This window comes from Cupressus sempervirens, chromosome 4, assembly GCF_028749045.1.
Source record: "Cupressus sempervirens isolate cs-2001-9-10 chromosome 4, ASM2874904v1, whole genome shotgun sequence".
NCBI lineage: Eukaryota > Viridiplantae > Streptophyta > Pinopsida > Cupressales > Cupressaceae > Cupressus > Cupressus sempervirens.
In genome coordinates, this window is record NC_143121.1 from 518,074,755 (window position 1) to 518,094,106 (window position 19,352).

General features: G+C 36.4%; 1 protein-coding gene across 4 annotated transcripts in view; it reads left to right on the forward strand.

Annotated features, from left to right (window-relative positions):
* LOC149562204 (phosphomannomutase-like) overlaps positions 1–9,922 on the forward strand; it is a 250,289-nt gene extending 240,367 nt beyond the window's left edge. For 3 of the 4 annotated variants that reach the window (XM_089825748.1, XM_089825747.1, XM_089825749.1), the window contains 7 exons: positions 8,065–8,100; positions 8,188–8,243; positions 8,326–8,425; positions 8,549–8,644; positions 8,757–8,849; positions 9,273–9,324; positions 9,576–9,922. In XM_089825748.1, coding sequence (XP_089681874.1) covers positions 8,065–8,100; positions 8,188–8,243; positions 8,326–8,425; positions 8,549–8,644; positions 8,757–8,849; positions 9,273–9,324; positions 9,576–9,625 — 483 coding nt within the window. In that variant the 3' untranslated portion in view covers positions 9,626–9,922. Of the gene's footprint in view, positions 1–8,064; positions 8,101–8,187; positions 8,244–8,325; positions 8,426–8,548; positions 8,645–8,756; positions 8,850–9,272; positions 9,414–9,548 lie in introns of all 4 variants that reach the window. The other variant, XR_016363901.1, reaches the window with a different exon arrangement.
* Positions 9,923–19,352: the final 9,430 nt, after the last annotated feature.

Below are 19,352 nucleotides of genomic sequence, written 5' to 3' on the forward strand. Positions count from 1 at the left end.
CCATCGGAAAACTCTTCGAGGGTGTACAAAGATAGCCAACAGCGACACAAACTACAGAAATAAAATAAAAATGGGTCCGAGATATATTAAATCAATTGGTCCATTAAAAAAGTTTAATTAAATACATTTATTTTATAACAGGGACATTACAATCTTCCTATCCCAAAATTTTCTTGTCCTCAAGCAAATGCACATCTGGTTCTAGGAAACCTTCTGTAGTTAGCTCCTTCAGTTCCGAGTTAGGCACTAAGTAGATCTTCCCTCCAAAGTTAATGATGTCATCAATAACTTTGTATCTTTCATTGCGTACATAGCCATTCATCAACTCACATGCAAAAGTGTTCTTGGAATACTCGACCAATAGATGGGCCCATCAATTATCCAAGGAATGTGGTGAGGTGTTGACTATCTTGTTTTTATTTGTAGCGTATGGGACCAAATCCTGTTTAAAAATTGCCTCCATCTTCTTGATTGTGACTTCCCTCGATCCTTTATTTGACATTCCTCTTAGCAGCACCTTCTTGCCATCCGTCTCAAATGAAAAGTCCATCCTTTTGAAACTTTGGGTGTACTAGTTAAGAGTTTCCAACCACTGAATGCCCAAAATGATATCAGTATCAACCAAATCTATGAAAAAGAAATCATCTGTCATGGTATAGTTTCCCATGGAAATTTGTAACCATGGGATCACAAGAGTGCAAGGTAACAAGGTTCCTCCTGCAACCTTAACCTCAAGTCCTCCATGCTCAATTGCGCGCAGGCCTTTACTAGTGACCAAAGATGAATTGATGAAATTGAGTATGGCGCCACTATCAATCATGATTGGGACTCGTTTTTCGTGAAGTTTGTCGCAAACCCTGAATATACCACCTCCAGTCGATGTAGTGAGGGTAGCAATGGAACCTCTTTTTTGTATCAGGGCGTTTATTCTCTCCTGTTGGATAATGTCTTCATCGGTTGCTGCAAGTATTTGTCCCTCGTCGTCATCGAGCATCACCTCAATGTAATGAATCTTTCCCTTCCCAAGGCAACAATGACTAGGTCCCCATGGTTCTTTGCGTGTAAAACAAAGCTTTTTCCTCCAAAGTTCTTGCCAAGAATCTTCATCAATCTAAAGTTTCTTCTAAACTGTCTCCTTGTCCTTGTCTCCTTGTGGGGATGGTGTTGGTGTAGCTACATGAGTTTTGGAGGAAGATGCGGCCATATCACACACCTTCTTAATAGCTTTGTTGAGTGTACACGGGTTGAACCTTTTGATCCAACCTCTCAAAGGCTCCCTCAGCCCATCCATAAATAACACAATTCGACGTCTTTCAGAGATGTTTGTGACTGGGACTGACAGCCTTTGAAACTCAGTGATGTAGTTGTCTACAGTGCCCATTTGCTTTAGTTGAGCTAGATCTTTGAAGTTTAGCTCAGGATCTTTCCCGTCGAAACAGTCCATGAGTCTCTCAGTAAACTCGACATAAGAGGTCACTTGGTCGTGATTGAGAGTGACCAATCCATGATGCCCCCACTCATGTGCCACTCCTTCCAGATGAAGTGCTGTGAACTTGATTGCTTCCTCTTCGGGCATTGGATTGAGTTGGAAATAGGTATCTGCCTTTAGGACCCATGACTGTGTAGTAATGACTCCAAATCCATCAAATGGCGATAAGTTTGCCTTTCCGATCTTTCTCCTGAGATCATCATTAAAATAACCACAATTTCCCCCGCCAAAATATCTCATTCTTAGATCAACATAGTCTCTATAAGATATATCACCTTCCATATTCACGTTCCGCCAATCTTTGACGTCTTTCAGAGATGTTTGAGACTGGGACTGACAGCCTTTGGAACTCAGTGATGTAGTTGTCTACAGTGCCCATTTGCTTTAGCTGAGCTAGATCTTTGAAGTTTAGCTCAGGATCTTTCCCATCGAAATAGTCAATGAGTCTCTCAGTGAACTCGACATAAGAGGTCACTTGGTCGTGACTGAGAGTGACCAATCCATGATGCCCCCACTCATGTGCCACTCTTTCCAGATGAAGTGTTGCGAACTTGATTGCTTCCTCTTCGAGCATTGGATTGAATTGAAAATAGGTATCTGCCTTTAGGACCCATGACTGTGTAGTAATGACTCCAAATCCATCAAATGGCGATAAGTTTGGCTTTTCGATCTTTCTCCTGAAATCATCATTAAAATAACCACGATTTCCCCCGCCAAAATATCTCATTCTTAGATCAACATAGTCTCTGTAAGATATATCACCTTCCATATTCGCGTTCCGCCAATCTTCGACGTCTTTCAGAGATGTTTGTGACTAGGACTGACAGCCTTTGGAACTCAATGATGTAGTTGTCTACAGTGCCCATTTGCTTTAGCTGAGCTAGATCTTTGAAGTTTAGCTCAAGATCTTTCCCATCAAAATAGTCAATGAGTCTCTCAGTGAACTCGACATAAGAGGTCACTTGGTTGTGACTGAGAGTGACCAATCCATGATGCCCCCACTCATGTGCCACTCCTTCCGGATGAAGTGTTGCGAACTTGATTGCTTCCTCTTCGGGCATTGGATTGAGTTGGAAATAGGTATCTGCCTTTAGGACCCATGACTGTGTAGTAATGACTCCAGATCCATCAAATGGCGATAAGTTTGCCTTTCTGATCTTTCTCCTAAGATCATCATTAAAATAACCACGATTTCCCCCGCCAAAATATCTCATTCTTAGATCAACATAGTCTCTATAAGATATATCAACTTCCATATTCGCGTTCCACCAATCTTCTCGAAGTTTTTCTTGCATTTCCTCAAAAGTGTGCTCTCTTCCTTTGCGCGGTGCTTCTGTCCTTGGAAGGAAGATGGGTATCGAGGGTTGAGAGCGAGAGGGTTGAAAATTTGTTGTTCCCAAAACAAAATTGTCGCTATGCCCATTTTGTTCTCCTGTCTTTCCCTCAGCCAATTTTTGTAGAGTTTCTTACATAAGCCTTTGGGTTTTGTTGATTTGCATTTGGTTTCTGTTCAGCTCTCTTAAAAGATTCATGAGTTCTGTCATGGAATCCTGATGATCTGTCATTCTATCAATAGGGTTACTTCGCCTTCTCCTTCAAGTATGAACTTGCATTCACTTCCACAGGCAGGCAGGATCAAAAGCTCTGATACCACTGTGATGTTCCCATAGTCTAGTTAACCCCCACTCAACGTTTTGCACTAAATCACAATGGATGTACAGAATTATCTGGAGAAGGATGGTTGAGACAAGGGTGGTGTACGAAGTGCTTGGGCTGTACGGATGGATGTTTGGAGGTTGTACAACAACTATAGGAGGGTCGTACGTAGTGAGAAGAGAAGCAGTTGTTGTCCGTACGGTGGATTGTAGATGGTCGTACGGTCACACGGATGCAACTATACGGTGGAAGGAGGATGGTGTATGGCGGTGGTGGAGTTATAGCCGTACAAAGAAGATAAGGCCATACAGTGGGAAGGACTAGCTAGGGCGTACGGTGCTGAGATGGCTGTATGGTGTACTATGGAGGGTCGTACGGTGGTGAAGACCAAATGGGCCATACAACGAGTCATACGATGAGTGACTGGAGGGAGCAAGGAAGGTGCGGGGGGGTGTTGGAAGATGTGGCAAAACACAAGCCGTACAATGGAGTATTGAAGGATATGGATGGACGGATGGAGGAGGGTCATACAGTCAAGGAATGAGCAGAACGAGAAACGACAGGAGGCCACAGAGTTAGATAGTTGGGTCTAATACGGAATGCAATCTTGTTCATACACCAAACAAAATAGATCTTGATAAAATCCACACAATAATAGAGACTTGAATGCAAATAATAATTGCCAAAAGATGGTGCTCCGATTTGCTAGGTCCGAACAAAGAATTACATGCAACAACGGAATAGGGTGAGGGATGAATCCCACCGAAACCACAAGGCCAAATAGGGAAGATCTTTCACTTCCGATATGGCGAACAATCCAGAACTCCAATAGGAATTCGCAGTACATAGAAAATAATCCAAAAGCATGCCTAAAGACTACCTACAAGCCATGCTTAAATACCCGTTGGGAAACTCTCCGAGGGTGTACAAAGATAGCCCAACGGCGACACAAACTACAGAAACAAAATAAAAATGGGTCCAAGATATATTAAATCAATTGGTCCATTAACAAGGTTTAATTAAATACATTTATTTTATAACAGTGACATTACACCATAACCAACTCTCTTTACTTCCCTTGAATCATGCACATTACTGTCAGTATGTTTTCCATTTTCTATTATTTCTCTTGAATTTGGTTTTCTAATTTCACATCCTTGATCATTAAAGTTTACTGAATATCCAAGATCACATAGTTGACTAACACTCAACATGTTTAGTCCATCAAGAAACCAAACATTAGTTATCTCCAACATACCATTAATGTTCAACAAACCTTTACTGTGTATTGGCACTGTAGATTTATCACCAAACTTCACTGGACCACCATTCCAATCAGCAAATGTAGTGAACTTACTCTTGTCTGCTGAAATATGATTTCAGCATCCACTGTAAATGATTCATAAGTTATCTTTGGCTGCATGCAATGTTGTAACAAGTGATTCAAATTCCTTTTTCCTTCAAACTTCTATTTCTTTCTAGTTATACACCCCACAATTCTTTATAAGGTGTCCTGCATTTTTGCATTTGAAACAAATCAGATTAAAGTTATTCAATAAACCAAAAGAATTTGGCATTGCAAAGTTGATTCTTCGTCTAGACATAATCCTACAATTTTATGCTTTATGACCAAATTAATTACAAAAGTGACAATAACCATAAATGAGAATGTCCTTTTAGAAAATGATCTGTTTATAAAATTTATTGTACTTTTTGCATTGTTTGAATTTTCAGCTTTCTCAAAGCCTACTCTATTTTTTTATACTACAATCACGTTGTTGAGCCAACATATCATTAAGCGTTTCAAAATGTTTTACAAATTTACTTGCTTATCAGGTATCAGATTGAGTTTCTTAATCTTGTTTCTTAAACCAACAATTTCATTTTCTAACTTGAAACAATTTTCTGTTTTAAGTGAAAGTTCAGAATTCACAACAAAAAGTTTCCTTTTAGTCTCTTCAAGTTCAAGTTTCAAGTTTGTAATAACTTCTACTTTGGTTTCAACATCTTTCGAAAGTTTATTACTTGAAATAATTTTCTTCAATCTACTGATCTCTTTTAAATCACATACTAGTTCTGCCTTAAGGTCCACTTCATCCTGTAATCCGCTGCTTGATTCACCATTGCTAGTATCTGTTGAACAAGGTCCTAAAGCCATTAACAATGTTTCACCAATGTCAATACTTTCATTTTTGATAACCAAACTTTTCTGGTTCTTAGAATTTTCTATTTTTATTTTTAATTGGATGATTTCTTAAAAACATCATCTTCATCGCTATTAACTTTAAGACACCTATCAGCAAAGTGACCATCATTACTATTTTAATAACATTTCATGGGTGATCTTTTCTTATTGAACTTCTTGAACCTTTTTACCAAGTTTGCTAACTATTCCTCTAAGTCCTCTTTTTTTTAAAACTTTCTACCTTTTCTTTCTTAGTAGTTTTGTAAGCGACTTCCCTTTGATTTCTGTTTCACCTTCCAATCTCATTTCATATGCTATTAGTATTCCCTGTATCTCATCTATTTTAAGTTTTGTCAAATCTCTATCTTCTTCAATAGAAGATATTTTAGCATTATATCTTGGAGGTAACGATTGCGAAACTTTTTGAACAACTGTTGGTTCTTTCACTGTTTTACCTAAACCCTGAATTGGATTTATGACTTCATCCACTCCTAAAAGATAGTCAACGATACTTTCTTCTTCATTCATTCTAAGTTCTTCAAACCTGGCTTTATAGGTTTGCAATTTAGCTTGTTTGACTTTGTCATCCCCTTCATAAACTCCTTTTAGCTTATCCCAAATTTCTTTAGCAGCTTTACAGTGCATAACTTCAGTGAAATCATTTTAGCTATACCACACAATAAGGCATTTCTTTCTTTTGCATTATTTTCATAATCGCTTTTCTCTACAGCATCAGTTAAAGGTGCTTTAGGTAAGGTATAACCATTTTCAACTGACATCCAGACATCATAACCAATAGACGCAATGTAACTCTCCATCTTAACATTCCAAAAGACAAAATTTGTTTCATTAAAAAGAGGTGCTTTGTTTGACGATGCTCCTTCTAAATTGGCCATGTGTTCTGTTGTATCTGTGTATAAATTTTTTGTTCTGTTATTATAATTTCTGAATGCAGGGTATCAGAATATTATTACCAATCATTTCCAGTTTTAAGTACTTTATTTGACGATCTCCAGTTACTTACAAATGCTTCTACAGTCCTCCTTCAAAACCTTTTTAATACAACTCCCATAACAATTTTCAATGTACACACATTGTTATTCAAAAGAGACACGATGTTCTATATTATACCTCATGACCGATGGTTTCTAGATAGACAGTTTGTACAAGCTGATAGTTACAGTTATAAATGTGTCCAGCAGAACTGTCGTTAAATCATTAAAATGTCTTCTTCAATTCTTATATTAGTTTGTCTTGCACGCACGACCTGTCTTTTGCTTTATGTTTTATATTCCTTAACTCTTACCAGGTTAGAGCTCGACGCACAGAAAAAGACAAAACTGTCTTTGTTTACTGAGTCGTATCTTCTTATTATTGAAGATATTTTCTCTGGTCATCCCATCCTGACAGGGAATTCTGATGACGTGGCCTATTTATTTGCAACTTCTCATCTCAACCTCACAGATAGAATTCAATATTTTTCAGAATACTATCTACCTTTGAAAAAACTTTTCATTGTTTCGTGTAAGACCCATATTATTCGTGTTACTTTTGAAGAATGTATCGTGCCTTAATAAAATGCTTTTTCTTTAACACCTGTCGATGATCATCTCAAATCTGTCTACAGCCAATATCTATACTGGAGATATTATCATTTTTAAGTAATCTGTATAAAGACAATCTACAAATATGACAAAAATCAAATCGACTGTGCATGTCGACACTTCAGATTTTGCCCAATGTTATTACAGACCAAATAGGCATTCAACCAATAAACATGTATATCTGATATTTGTCTTTACGCGGAAATGACCTGGATTATCCTGTGCAAGTCAGATCATCAATTTCTGCAAGTTATATACAAATATCAAGTACCACGGCATCTTTAAACCGGTGTCATTATTGCGTATGTCTGCGTGATAAACAATTACCATGGACTGGCAAGAATGAATAACCTGTAAGTATCGTCTTTAGACAATTACCTCTTTCCATTTCATATAATGAAGCTAATGAATCTGAAACAATCATGCCTTCTGAAACTATCTGATAATGTAGTCAATGGCAAGAATATGTGTGATTACGTTTTTCAATACTCTTTATTATACATACAGAGTTGCATCTGATTCTATCATTAACTACAAGTGTATCCAGTAGGTAGAATGTAAATAGTTGGTTATTTACAGCCAGTCTGCATAGAACATGTTCTTCAGATTTTGTAGTCTAGAGATCTGAAAAAGGCTTAAAAACCAAAAGCACTCTTGTAATTGTCTAGTCCACATCAATACACACTGTTTCCAGATCCAATCATTCTGTTAAACTTATGACAATTATTTTCCATCACTATTATAAGTGTGTAGCTCTAAGAGATCCACGTTCACAAGGTTTGTATAAGGATTATATAGTGGCAAGTTGTATTTTTTCTTTGTCTTATAACCGCTTCTTAAAAATTTGATGTCCCACAACCCATGCAATTTCTGTGTCTCTGTAATAGCAGTTATTTTTCTTGGCTTCATTGTATGTGGTTGGTATATACCATAAACATTTATTATGCTTGAAAAACCAACATTTTCTAATTACTGTTCTAGATTTTTAAAAGAATTCTCAGTTGTAGCTGAATCTATACATATCTTAATCTCATTATACTTAGATATTTACTAATTCAGTGTGTTCATAACTTTTGGCTTTTAGTTATTCTTGAATGTAACTTGCAGAACTTTTAATGTGATTAGTGCAGAGCTTTAAAGAATTTCTTGGGGAGGAAAAGATGAAGGTAAATTTGCTTTACATTACTTCTGAATGCATTTTTCTGGTTTATAAACGTTTCATTATAGTAATTCCATGCATGAAATATTTGCAGGAGTTCATTAATTTTACGCTTCATTACATTGCTAACTTGGATATCCCTGTAAAAAGGTGAGCTCAGAGCATTATCTTCAAATATATTTCATGGCTTATAAACTTTTGTATTTAATTCTTGTCCTACTCACCCTGTTAGGGGGACCTTCATAGAGTTCAGAAGTGGGATGTTGAATGTATCCCCAATTGGGAGAAATTGTAGACAAGAAGAAAGAGATGAATTTGAGCAGTATGACAAGGTACATTGAAATACAAAAGTATTTCTTCAGAATTACTATATTGGTTTAAACTTTTTTACCTGAAAATTAATACAGTGGGCATGATTATTTGTACTTATTTTGAGGTCATTGTTCCATTTGCAGATTCACAGTATACGCATGAAAATGGTTGAAGTGCTTCGTGAAAAATTTGTGCATTTAAAGCTAACCTATTCCATTGGAGGACAAATCAGTTTTGATGTGAGTATTTGGCCTTGAACGATTCTCAAAAGTGTCATTGGGAAAACTGACAATATACTACTGTTAAAAACTCATATTTTAAAGTCTTAGATGATTGGAATGTGCTTTACAGGTTTTTCCTCAGGGCTGGGATAAAACATACTGCTTGAGATATTTAGAGAATTTTTTTAATGAGATCCATTTCTTTGGGGACAAAACCTACAAGGTATGAATCTTGAGACTATGGGAAATCAGGTGCTTATAATATAGAAACAAGTCTTGCACTGTAACCATGGTTGCTGCAATTGTGTGGAAAAGAAATGTGTAGGTTGATGAGAATGTAATCTATCTTTGTTATGGAATGAGATGTCTATGACAAGTACTACTTTTAATGCAATCAGATTTCCGCAATCCATGATTTATAATGCTAAGTTTCTGGATTAGATTGTGTAGAGATTTTTCATCAATGTTTCGAATCACACTATGTGATCCATCCTCTTGCTCTCTCATCCTGATGATGGGTCACGTAGTGTGATTCGAAACGTTGATGAAAAATCTCTACACAATCTAATCCAGAAACTTAGCATTATAAGTACTACTTTACTTTTTTTTCTTACATCTGAAATTGTTATTGCTACGGATTTATCAGGGGGGAAATGACCATGAAATCTTTGAATCGGAAAAGACAGTGGGTCATACAGGTTAGTTTCTTGTGGTGGATTATGGTGACTGGTAATTTAAAGCAGAGTGTGCCTGTAAACATATCAAAGCTTACCTAGTGTGATTTATGGTATCCTCATAATCTTGTTAATTTTTTATCCATTTAAGCATTCACTTCATGATCTTAAATATATTTCCATTTACTATGGTAGCTTTAGATCTTATTGATTCCTCTTCATTTTGTTTTGCTAAACATGTATCCAAGGCTCCAATATTTACCTTGTTGGTGCAGTGACAAGTCCTGCAGATACCCTCAAGCAGTGCACAGAGCTCTTCTTCTGATAAGAGCTATCATTCATTTTAGCTGACAGCTGCAGGGATATGGGATTCTGAGAGAATCAAGGACTTTGCCGCTTCTCAACAAAGCATGGACATTTTGTTGAAAAGCGTTTTGATAATTTTAAAGAGACTTTTCATCTCATGCTTTTCTAGCAGTAATTTGTAGTCAATTGACCTATATCATTCCTTTTACTTCTAATAATAATTCCTTGCGACTCTTGCTGATGGAGAAGATTTTGTCTAACATGTATGTAATCATTTCAGTGTTATTAATCTTGATGAGGAAAAATTTTCTGTCTATTTTGTTACTTATATTTCCTTTCTTTATTTTTCATTTAGCTCATCAGTGATCAGATTTATCCTATTTTACACAGTTGGTCTCTAAAGTTAAAGACAATAGTTAGGCATATTGAACAATGGATTCTTAAATTGTTGGTCCATGTTAGTTTCTGAATTATATGCTTCTGTCCAAATTAATTACCAACCAATACAAAAACAGTTCATCTAACAGATATTTTGTCTACTATATGTAGGGTGGTCCAGGTTGTGGCGACCAGTTGGCATAAAAACATCATTACACAAACTATTAAAATAGAATAGATTTGGGCATGGAAATGGCTGGGTTAGGTTTTGAGGATGATAGGGCAAGAAAGGGAAATAAATGCAGATGGGGCAAAAAATGGGTTGGGGTTACAAATAGGTTGTTTTAATTTAAAATTGACTAAACTAAAATTTTAACAAGTTTCACCAAGTTATTGATTCTTGTTCTGATGCAGGTTTGGGTTCGAGTTCCAGTACAGTTCTCTAAAAAAAAATCGCTTGGATTTTGCTTCTGCGCATGCGCACAGACATTCACACACACACTTATTGATATTTTATAAAATTTTAAATTTATATATACATTATAGATTCATACATATGACACACACACACACACACACACACACACACACACATATATATATATGTACACATACACACATATATACATGCATACATATTGATATAATATAAAATAATTAAATTTATATAGACATCATAGGTTCATACATATGACATGTGCAATGTTCATTGATCATTGGTTCAAAACCTCAAACATACAAATAGTAAGTTAGAAGCATGATAATCATAAATATATAATTGTCAATAAAGCTATAAATAAAATACCTCATAGATCATATTCATTATTTGCAAAATTTTCATAGTAGCATTACCCAATGAAAATTCAAATAACAACCCATATTTAACATTTAATATTTAAAATCATCTTCATCATGATCACAGGAATCAAGGTCAGAATTTGATTTAACTCCATTTGAACCGCAAGCCATACCACTTTATTTTTCTATGTCATGTGAAAGAGCTGCCTGTTGTTCATCTATAGAGACTCAGGCAAGTTGTGCAACTGTGACATCTAATTCAGCAGTCTCAAGGGATAGATCCCAATTCCTAGTCAGGTCCTCATGGTAGTCCAGTCTCTTATTTGACAAGAGGTGAAGGTCTGAGTATATGCAGACCAAATCCTCTACTTGTTTTCAACCCAAATAATTGTGCTTCACTAATTGGACGAAGGAGTATCTACTCCAATTCCGCTCAGCTGAAAAACTTGCAATTTGCTGAGCAGAAAAACTTGCAACCTATTGAGTTTGCATACAACATTTAGTATGTAATTTCAAATGATAGCATTATGATCAAATGAAAAGCGATTAAAAAAATGTAATTTCAGTGTTAACCACGTTAAATGAGATCATGGTGCTTGAAGTATTTGAATTTGTTAATGAATGAATAGCTATTTTCCGCAAACCTCTTTTGTACATTAATAGGAATCTTTGTCTAAATGCTCCTTCTGGTTGATGTTCTTGCAAATCTTATTGGTTGAGCTTGAATTCATGCTTTATTGTTTGTGTACATGCATGCTACACTCTTGTTTGCTCCCATGATGTGATTTGGAGACCTTGAGTATTTCCTTTGTCAACATTGATTATGAGATATGCTTTCTGGATTTGATTGTGTAGAGTTTTTTATCATCAACATATCGGATCATACTACATGATCCATCATCAGAATTGATTAATTTGGACAATTGGGTGTGACTTAGTCCACCTATGAGTTTTAATCAGTTTGTGGGTCTTGATGATTGTGCATTACTTTTGTGCTTGACTATCTTAGACTAGAAGTGGAGGGTTTGGATATACCACTTTTTGCATATTGTGGTTGGTGAGTGTTCCTTATGGTTGCTAGGGTTGTGGTAGAGAGACTCCCTTTCCAGTCTTGACAATATATGTATGTATGTATGTATGTATTCTCGGAAAGACTCCATGTTGGAGATTGGGTTCTAGAGGATTCTTGTAGAGTGGTATTCCTAGTGTTTGGCTAGGACACGGTACCTTTAGGTGTGCCTAACCATAATGTGATTTGGTATGGACTTTAGCATCAGATGATGTCCACTATTTGGATTTACTGCAACCTTGTTAAAAGGTGTCATGTCTATTTAGGTTATGTGACCATAGTTCCCAGCAATAGTTGTGCTCTTAGTATCATAGAGAACATGTTGCTCCTATGTTGGTAATAAGCTATGTTGTAAGTATCCCTTCGTAAGGAGGGAGTGCACTATCGAGCCTGCTTAATGAGAGTTCTCTTGGTTGTGATTATGCAACCTGGTACACTTGTATCTCTTTATACCCTAAGTTGGATGTAGCATCCCTCGAAAGAGTGTAACTTTGGTTGGAGAATTGTCATCCTTTGAGATTTAAAGGTGAGTTAGTGAGACTTTGGTTGGATTTAAGAATGGTCTTGATTGGCATAGTAGTGTTCTTCAATATTTAGGGATGATTCTTCCCCATGGTTTCAATTTGATTTGGAAGTATACGGTGCTCTGATCTTGGATAGATCTAAATAGGTGCTAGTTTTCAGTAGAGCACGCCATGATGAGGTAGAGTGGCATGTTCCTTGCCTCGTAGTGTAGTGGTCGTGGCAACATGAGTTTTTCTAGTACACATTAAGTTCCTTGGTGAAGGACTTTGTAAGAGTTAATACTCTTCCTTTTGGGTGATTGACCCTTTTTAGTGGTTGACAAGATGGTTGGTAAGAATTGGACTTGTGGAGAAGTCTATTGGCTATTCTATGATTGATTTGTTTCAATCCCGCACTTGGTGTGCTTTGTTACCTTGTTGACTCACAGGCTTCCGAGAGTAAGCCTAGTCTTTGGGGGGATTTATGTAGTGCCTCTCCCATTTAATTTTTGTAAGTCATCTTTACGGATGTGACCTTGATCCTCTTTCTTTCCGAGTCATCATGTTGACCGATGAGTGGTCTACTCCCTTGAGGTGATTTGATTTATGTTGTTGTATCAACAAACTGATTATGCTTGTGTCTAACTTATGGGGCTTATGATGTATTTGATGGTTTCATTGAGGTTGTGCTAGTAGTTACCTAGATTTGTATGGTATCGTGATGTTATTCCATGAGTACCCTTGAGATATAAACATTGGTTGCATTGTGTGATGCATTGGACTACTACACCTAATTCTAGTTCCTATAGTAGTGTTGACTTATATGTTTGATTAAGTGGTTAGTAGTATTTAGGCTACATCTATATGTTGATGTCATATGATGTTATCTAGTGTGTTCTACATTTGTGATTATTGATGTTGCTTTAGGACGACCACCTGGTATTTTATGTTATACTATGCCATATGTGTTGTTGAGTAATTTAGTTAGTTATTTATGTTGATATATGCTTAGAATATTCACAAAATGATTTCTCTATATTCAAATTTGGGATTGTGAAATTTATTTGCATAATGAGATGCTTTAATGACTATACACTATTTTGATTATCAATATCATAGCTGCTAGATGTTAGATGATGTTGCTATTCGGCTTGAACATACCTTCATGATAATGCTAGTGATGTGACATGATCCTTCATGATATTAACTATTTTATTTTGTATTCAGACATGGATTATGATTTATGTGTTATCATATGGATGTTATTGGATTCTTTCTGGTGTACTTTTATGTTGTGGATATCTATCTTTTACCTTCAATAAATATATGCTCAAATGGTGTAAAATGATTATCTAAATGATTTAATTTAAATGCTTTATCATGTGATTGTATGTTTTTATGTTGTATTGCACCAATACTATACATGGATTACCTGTTGGTGTTAGTACAAAGTGGAAACAGAGTCGTAGTCACTTGCTTGCAAGATCTACATAATGTCTCATTCTCCTTCACGTGACTATGTGTCTAGTTGTGTTTCAGCTGTTATATATTGAGTATCTTCACTTCACTTCATATTGAGTATATTGAGTATCTTCACTGCATAGATATTAGGTACATTCACCCTGAATTCAAGATTTGAGTGTGTACCTATATCCCCGATAGTGGGACTAGGAGATAGTGACTTTGACCTTTCATGCAAGCCAATTTTGTCCCTGTATGGGCGACGTATCCTTATATTTTTTATTAAGCATTTGGTAATTGGTAAATCCAAATTCATGATTTATTATCTAATTAGGCCCGTGAGTTTGTTTGTTCCTTTAGGGTTTAGTAGTTTTTGCAGAAAATGTTAATTTAATTGTTTTGGGGAAAATTTTCTATTTTATTTGTTTTATTTTATTTACTTGCTAATTTGTATAGTTGAATTCCTATTGCCAGGAATTGTCTAAGTTTAATTGGGAAAAGGGATCAAATAGATTATTAAGTGATTAATAATCGAATTTTTAAGTCACATAAATAAAAGTGTTTGTATTAACAAAAGTGAGTTTTATTACTCACTTCTCACTTGTTTATTTCATGTTTTAATGAATTTGCTCCTAAACCCCATTGGGAGAATTCCTTGTGTTTATTGTAGGAGATTGGCTTGTCATATCATTGTGAGGATAGGCTTGTTGGATTCGTAGTCAAGTTCTTCTTTTTTGCCGAGTTTTGCATCGAATTCGGTCCCTTTGTTTTCTTGTTGCATTTATTAATTTTGAGCAATTTGTGAGAGGTAGGGCTCTCTCATATCTTTCAATTTGGTATGTTTAATGTTTGATTTTGATTGCCAAATGGTTGGAGGTTGAGAATTAGTGCTCCCCTCCATTTTAATGCTTTAATTTGACCTATTTGGTTAGGTATTATCATTATGGGTTTTGTAATTTAATTTGAAAGTTTTAGTAGAGTTATATTGTTGGCTTTCGCATGAGAGCTTGTATCTTGAATTTTATTGGATTTTATAGAAGTTGGGCATATTTAAGACGTAGGTGTTTTGTTTCATCGGATTTCAAGAAATTTAGTTTTTGGTTTTACCTTATTTTGCATGTCACCTAGTATTTGCATGTGGCCTTGTTCGGCTTGACCTTGATTATGTGCTAGTAGCCTCTGCTACAAAGAGTGGGATCATGAAGTCATAATGATTAGAGGACATTCTGAGGTATTTTATATTCTAATATGAAAGTATGCTTTGAATGTAATCTGGACTTTTGGTTCTTGTTGGATTTTACCAGATTTTGGTTTATCGGTGTATTTTGAGCATTATATGTCGTCTTCGTGTTCTAATGAGATGATTAGAGGATTCCATGGAAATATGTGCTCTCAGCAAAGTGGTCGATTGAGATACGTGTTATGGTTTCTATTTAGATGTTTTTACCGGATATATTTATGCTTGTACCATTTGTTACATTTTCTTGAATCCAACCCTTGTATTGGTTTTAGCATGATTATTTTGTAGAGTTGCTTGCTCACACGTACGAGCACATGTGTGTGTGTATGGCGAGACCTTGTGTGACCCAAACTCCTAGATTGAGTTTGGTTGAGTGTTCTTTTCATTTTGGGTTTGGGTTGAGAATTTGCATTGTTTTTGAGTACTTGTCATGTGGTGAGCATGGGTATTTAGGGTAGATGTGCAAAGTGACTTCTTATGAGTACTCTGACCTAAAAGTGGTCAACAAGGTAACATGGAGAGGCTCTAAAAAGTGACAACTAGTTAATAAACATGGAAATAAAACTTAATATAAGATAAGAGATCTACCCATCCAGATGATAGTCAAGCATCTCAAGGGAGTTAGTGTGAGGATGGTGTGTCCAGACAATAGCCAGTCTTATGCGGAAGTTGGTGCGAGGGCATGATACAAAACCTCTTGAAGGAGTTGATTTACTATACCATATTATATGACTTGGGATAGTACAAACCAAGTGATTACACTCCACTAGAGTCTCTATATAGTTATCCTATAGTGTCTAGTTAGTGACCCAACATATTGCATTGCATTCATGATCATTGAGTTCTTGTGTCATGCACAAATTGGCATGTATGTTTTCCTTGGAGGTTGTCTTTTGCGATTGGGGTTGGGTCATTATCTCCATAAGCACGACAAGGTGGGCCTACAAATTCCATGTGGTTGGGAGGCATCTCTATCTAAACCACTATTGGGGATTGGAAAAGAGGGACAACTATCTTCCAAATGTAGCATATAGTTGACTTATTTCCTCCTCGTGTCCTCTTGACTTCAATTTTGTACTTGCACATTGTGCAAGCTCTTCTTACCTTATGTTAATCTTGTATCTTGATGGATGACCTAGATGTTTTACTTTTATGTTTATGCTTTGTAATTGAGTGATTCATGTAGCTAGTGCTCCTTGGTGTGGAGTTAGCTTTCATTTTATGTTGCACATTGATGTTGACATGTTCCTTATTTGGTTGTTCTGAGCACCTTACCCGTAGTATGTTTTGGCAACTATAACCTTCCATTTTAGGCTATGTTTGATTCTTTGGTGTGGTGTAAAAAATGGCATTGTCCTATGTTAGATCTAAGTTCTCCATGTAGAGCTCATTGAGACCTTTTTGGCACTTTTTGAATGGAGTCAATCAGAGTTGGGATGCAAAATTATGGCTTCTAGAGTGAAGACCAATTTTATACTATTTTGTTAGTGTTTCATTGCACCTAATGAAGCATCATATTGTGCCCAATAGTAACATCGCATCATATGATGAAAGGCGAAAATGCATCTCATCATACGATTCTCTGGTGAAGTTTCTCACCTCTTGTAGTGCCTCTCGTGTTTGCAGTCTATACCTTGTCTATTTTGATTCGAGAGATACTTGATACTTTTATTATATATATTTTGTGATGACCCGAGGGTCGGATGTTATACTTTGATTCGGTACCATAGGTGCTATATTGCTATGTTGTTCAATTTATCATATTTGCATGTTGATGCTACTTTGAGATGACAGTAGATCTATGATGATATCTAGTTATATGGTTTATTTGGACATATTTGTTGGTTAGGTTATGAGATGAATTTTATGCCATGGTTATTTACTTCATTCATTTATTTTTATGCTTTTTGTGAATGTGAGTGATCTAAATGGATTAAATAGGTATTTTCAATACATGTTGCTTCAGCTATGATATTATATGCAATTCCACTTGATCGTGTATTTTAGCATGCAAGAATTATATCCCTAGCAGTGGCACATGGAGTTAGTGATTCAGCTATTCATACTTTGTCAATGTCATCCCTGTATGGTCGACGTATCCTTATTTAGTTGTTTTAAATTAAAACTTTTTGGTGATTAGTAAATCCAAACTCATCTGCATTATGTGATTAGACCAATGAACATGTTTGTGCATTTAGAAGTTTGTATTGTCGCGAAAGTGTTAAGTAATTTTCTGTAATTTTGGGTTTTTGGGTTTTAAATCTTTTTGGATTTAATTTATAGCAGTTTTCCCTTAGGTGAATTTCTGTTATGGATAATAACCTGTTTTCATTTGGGTCGATTCAGAGTTTAGCTACTCCAGATGGCCTTTTGCTATAATCAACCATTCACTTGAAAAGTGAATAAGTATTGGAAAAGTGAATTCATTATTGACTTCTCACATTTCAGAAATAGAATTTTGAGAGCTATTTTAGAAATCCTCTTCTGAAGGATTCTTGTTTTGTTCGCTCTGGGAGCTGTGAGTATGGGATCTTCGCAAGGTTGGTCTCGTTGGATTCAACTCGAGGAGTTTATGCTTTGCCGTCATTTTCAACAGATTTGGCAAGTGATTTATTTTATTGTGTGAGTTACTGTTTCTGCCCCTTTTGCTGTCAGGTAGAGCTTTCTCATTTTATTGTTTTCGCTCCGTTTCAACTTCCGTTTCTTGTAGCAGTATGTTAGGAGGTTGAGAACTAGTGTTCCCCTCCGTTTCTATATGTTGGTTCTGCCCAGTTGGTTGGATATGAATGTTTTCCCTTTTTTTGAAATGGGGGTTTGGGTTTTTGAGCCGTTATGCTGGCCATTTTTTGCATATAGTGTCTGATTTTAATTTTTTTGGATTTTTGGAATTTTTGCACCCAAAGGCCAAATGGGTTTTAATTTCAAAATTTTTTCAAAATTTGGAATTTTTGCCTCATTTTGTGTGCCACCCTATTTTCTCGAGTTTTCTTGGCACAATGTGGGTCGTGGACTTGTATGATCCATTTGGATATCTGTCAGACCACTTTTGCACTTTATGTTGCATTGGGATGCATGTAGCATTTGTCATCCCGATTATCTTTTCAGTTGATTGACTTTCTATTTGTGTTCTCATCCAGTCCTTGTGTTGATCTTCGTGATAGTGGTGCACCACACATGAATACATTGTCAGGTTACCTGCAAGGCTCGATCTTTTTTGGTACTTCCGAAAGTTGTGATCATTTGGGATGGGTTGGGAAGTTTTGCATGCCTACGGGCACTCATCGTTGGATGAGCATGAGTAGGGTAGGGTAGCATATGGAAGGGGCTTCCACCTCGCAACTTGGTGATCATTGTGCCTAGAGGGTTGGCGAAGGAAGCTTTAATTGAGTGATAATTAAATAAAATATTAGGTGGTAATAAACTTAAGATAATAAAAGATTTGGGGTGCTAGAGTCTTTCCATTGAGGGATGTTGAATCTGCACAAGTCCAAGCTTGGGCTTTTTGATGCCAAGCTACTCTCCATGATGTCAGTACCTACATAGTAGCCCATTGAGATGTCTAACCAGGACCTGTAGGTTATGCATTGTTTATGTCTTGAATTCAGTCATCATACTGCTTGGCGTGTGTGTTAGCCATGGATGTTGTTTTGCGTGTTTGTGGTTGGATCACTATCTCCATCAGCATGGCAGGTGTGGACCTACGGGTACCATGTGGTTGGAGGCATAGCTACCTTCACCACTGCTAGGGACCGGTGTACAGAGACGGTCTACTGTTCTAGTGCGACTGTTGTTGGATGTGTTCACTTGGTACTTCGGGTTTTGGAGTATGCTTCTTATGATTTATGCTTTCATTGGAATGGTTGTTTATCATGTTAGATGATCTTAGTTATGACGCATTCCTTATTATGATGATTAGCATGTGATAGGTGATGTTATCTACTTGTAGGTTTATCTTATGCTTTACTACTAGCATGTTTAGATTTCCTTATGCTTTTGTGATTAGCATGTTTAGTAGTGACGTCCCTATTATGACAGTACCGACGATCAGATCAATGGGTTGGGATGTTACACGTGGGGGATGGCTAAGGCCCATGATGGTCTTATGATGCCATTGATGATTGGGAGGAACCGCGTACTTAGTTTGGTTATTTTGTTCATTGCGATGCTATTTTAGTTAATGCGATGTTGCTTTAGTACACTATGATGTTCTTTCTGTACCTTTGATTCTTACTGCTTGTTAGATGGTTAGTTGTAGATTATGTCTTTCAGTAGTGTGTTCACGTGTTCACGCCTCGAA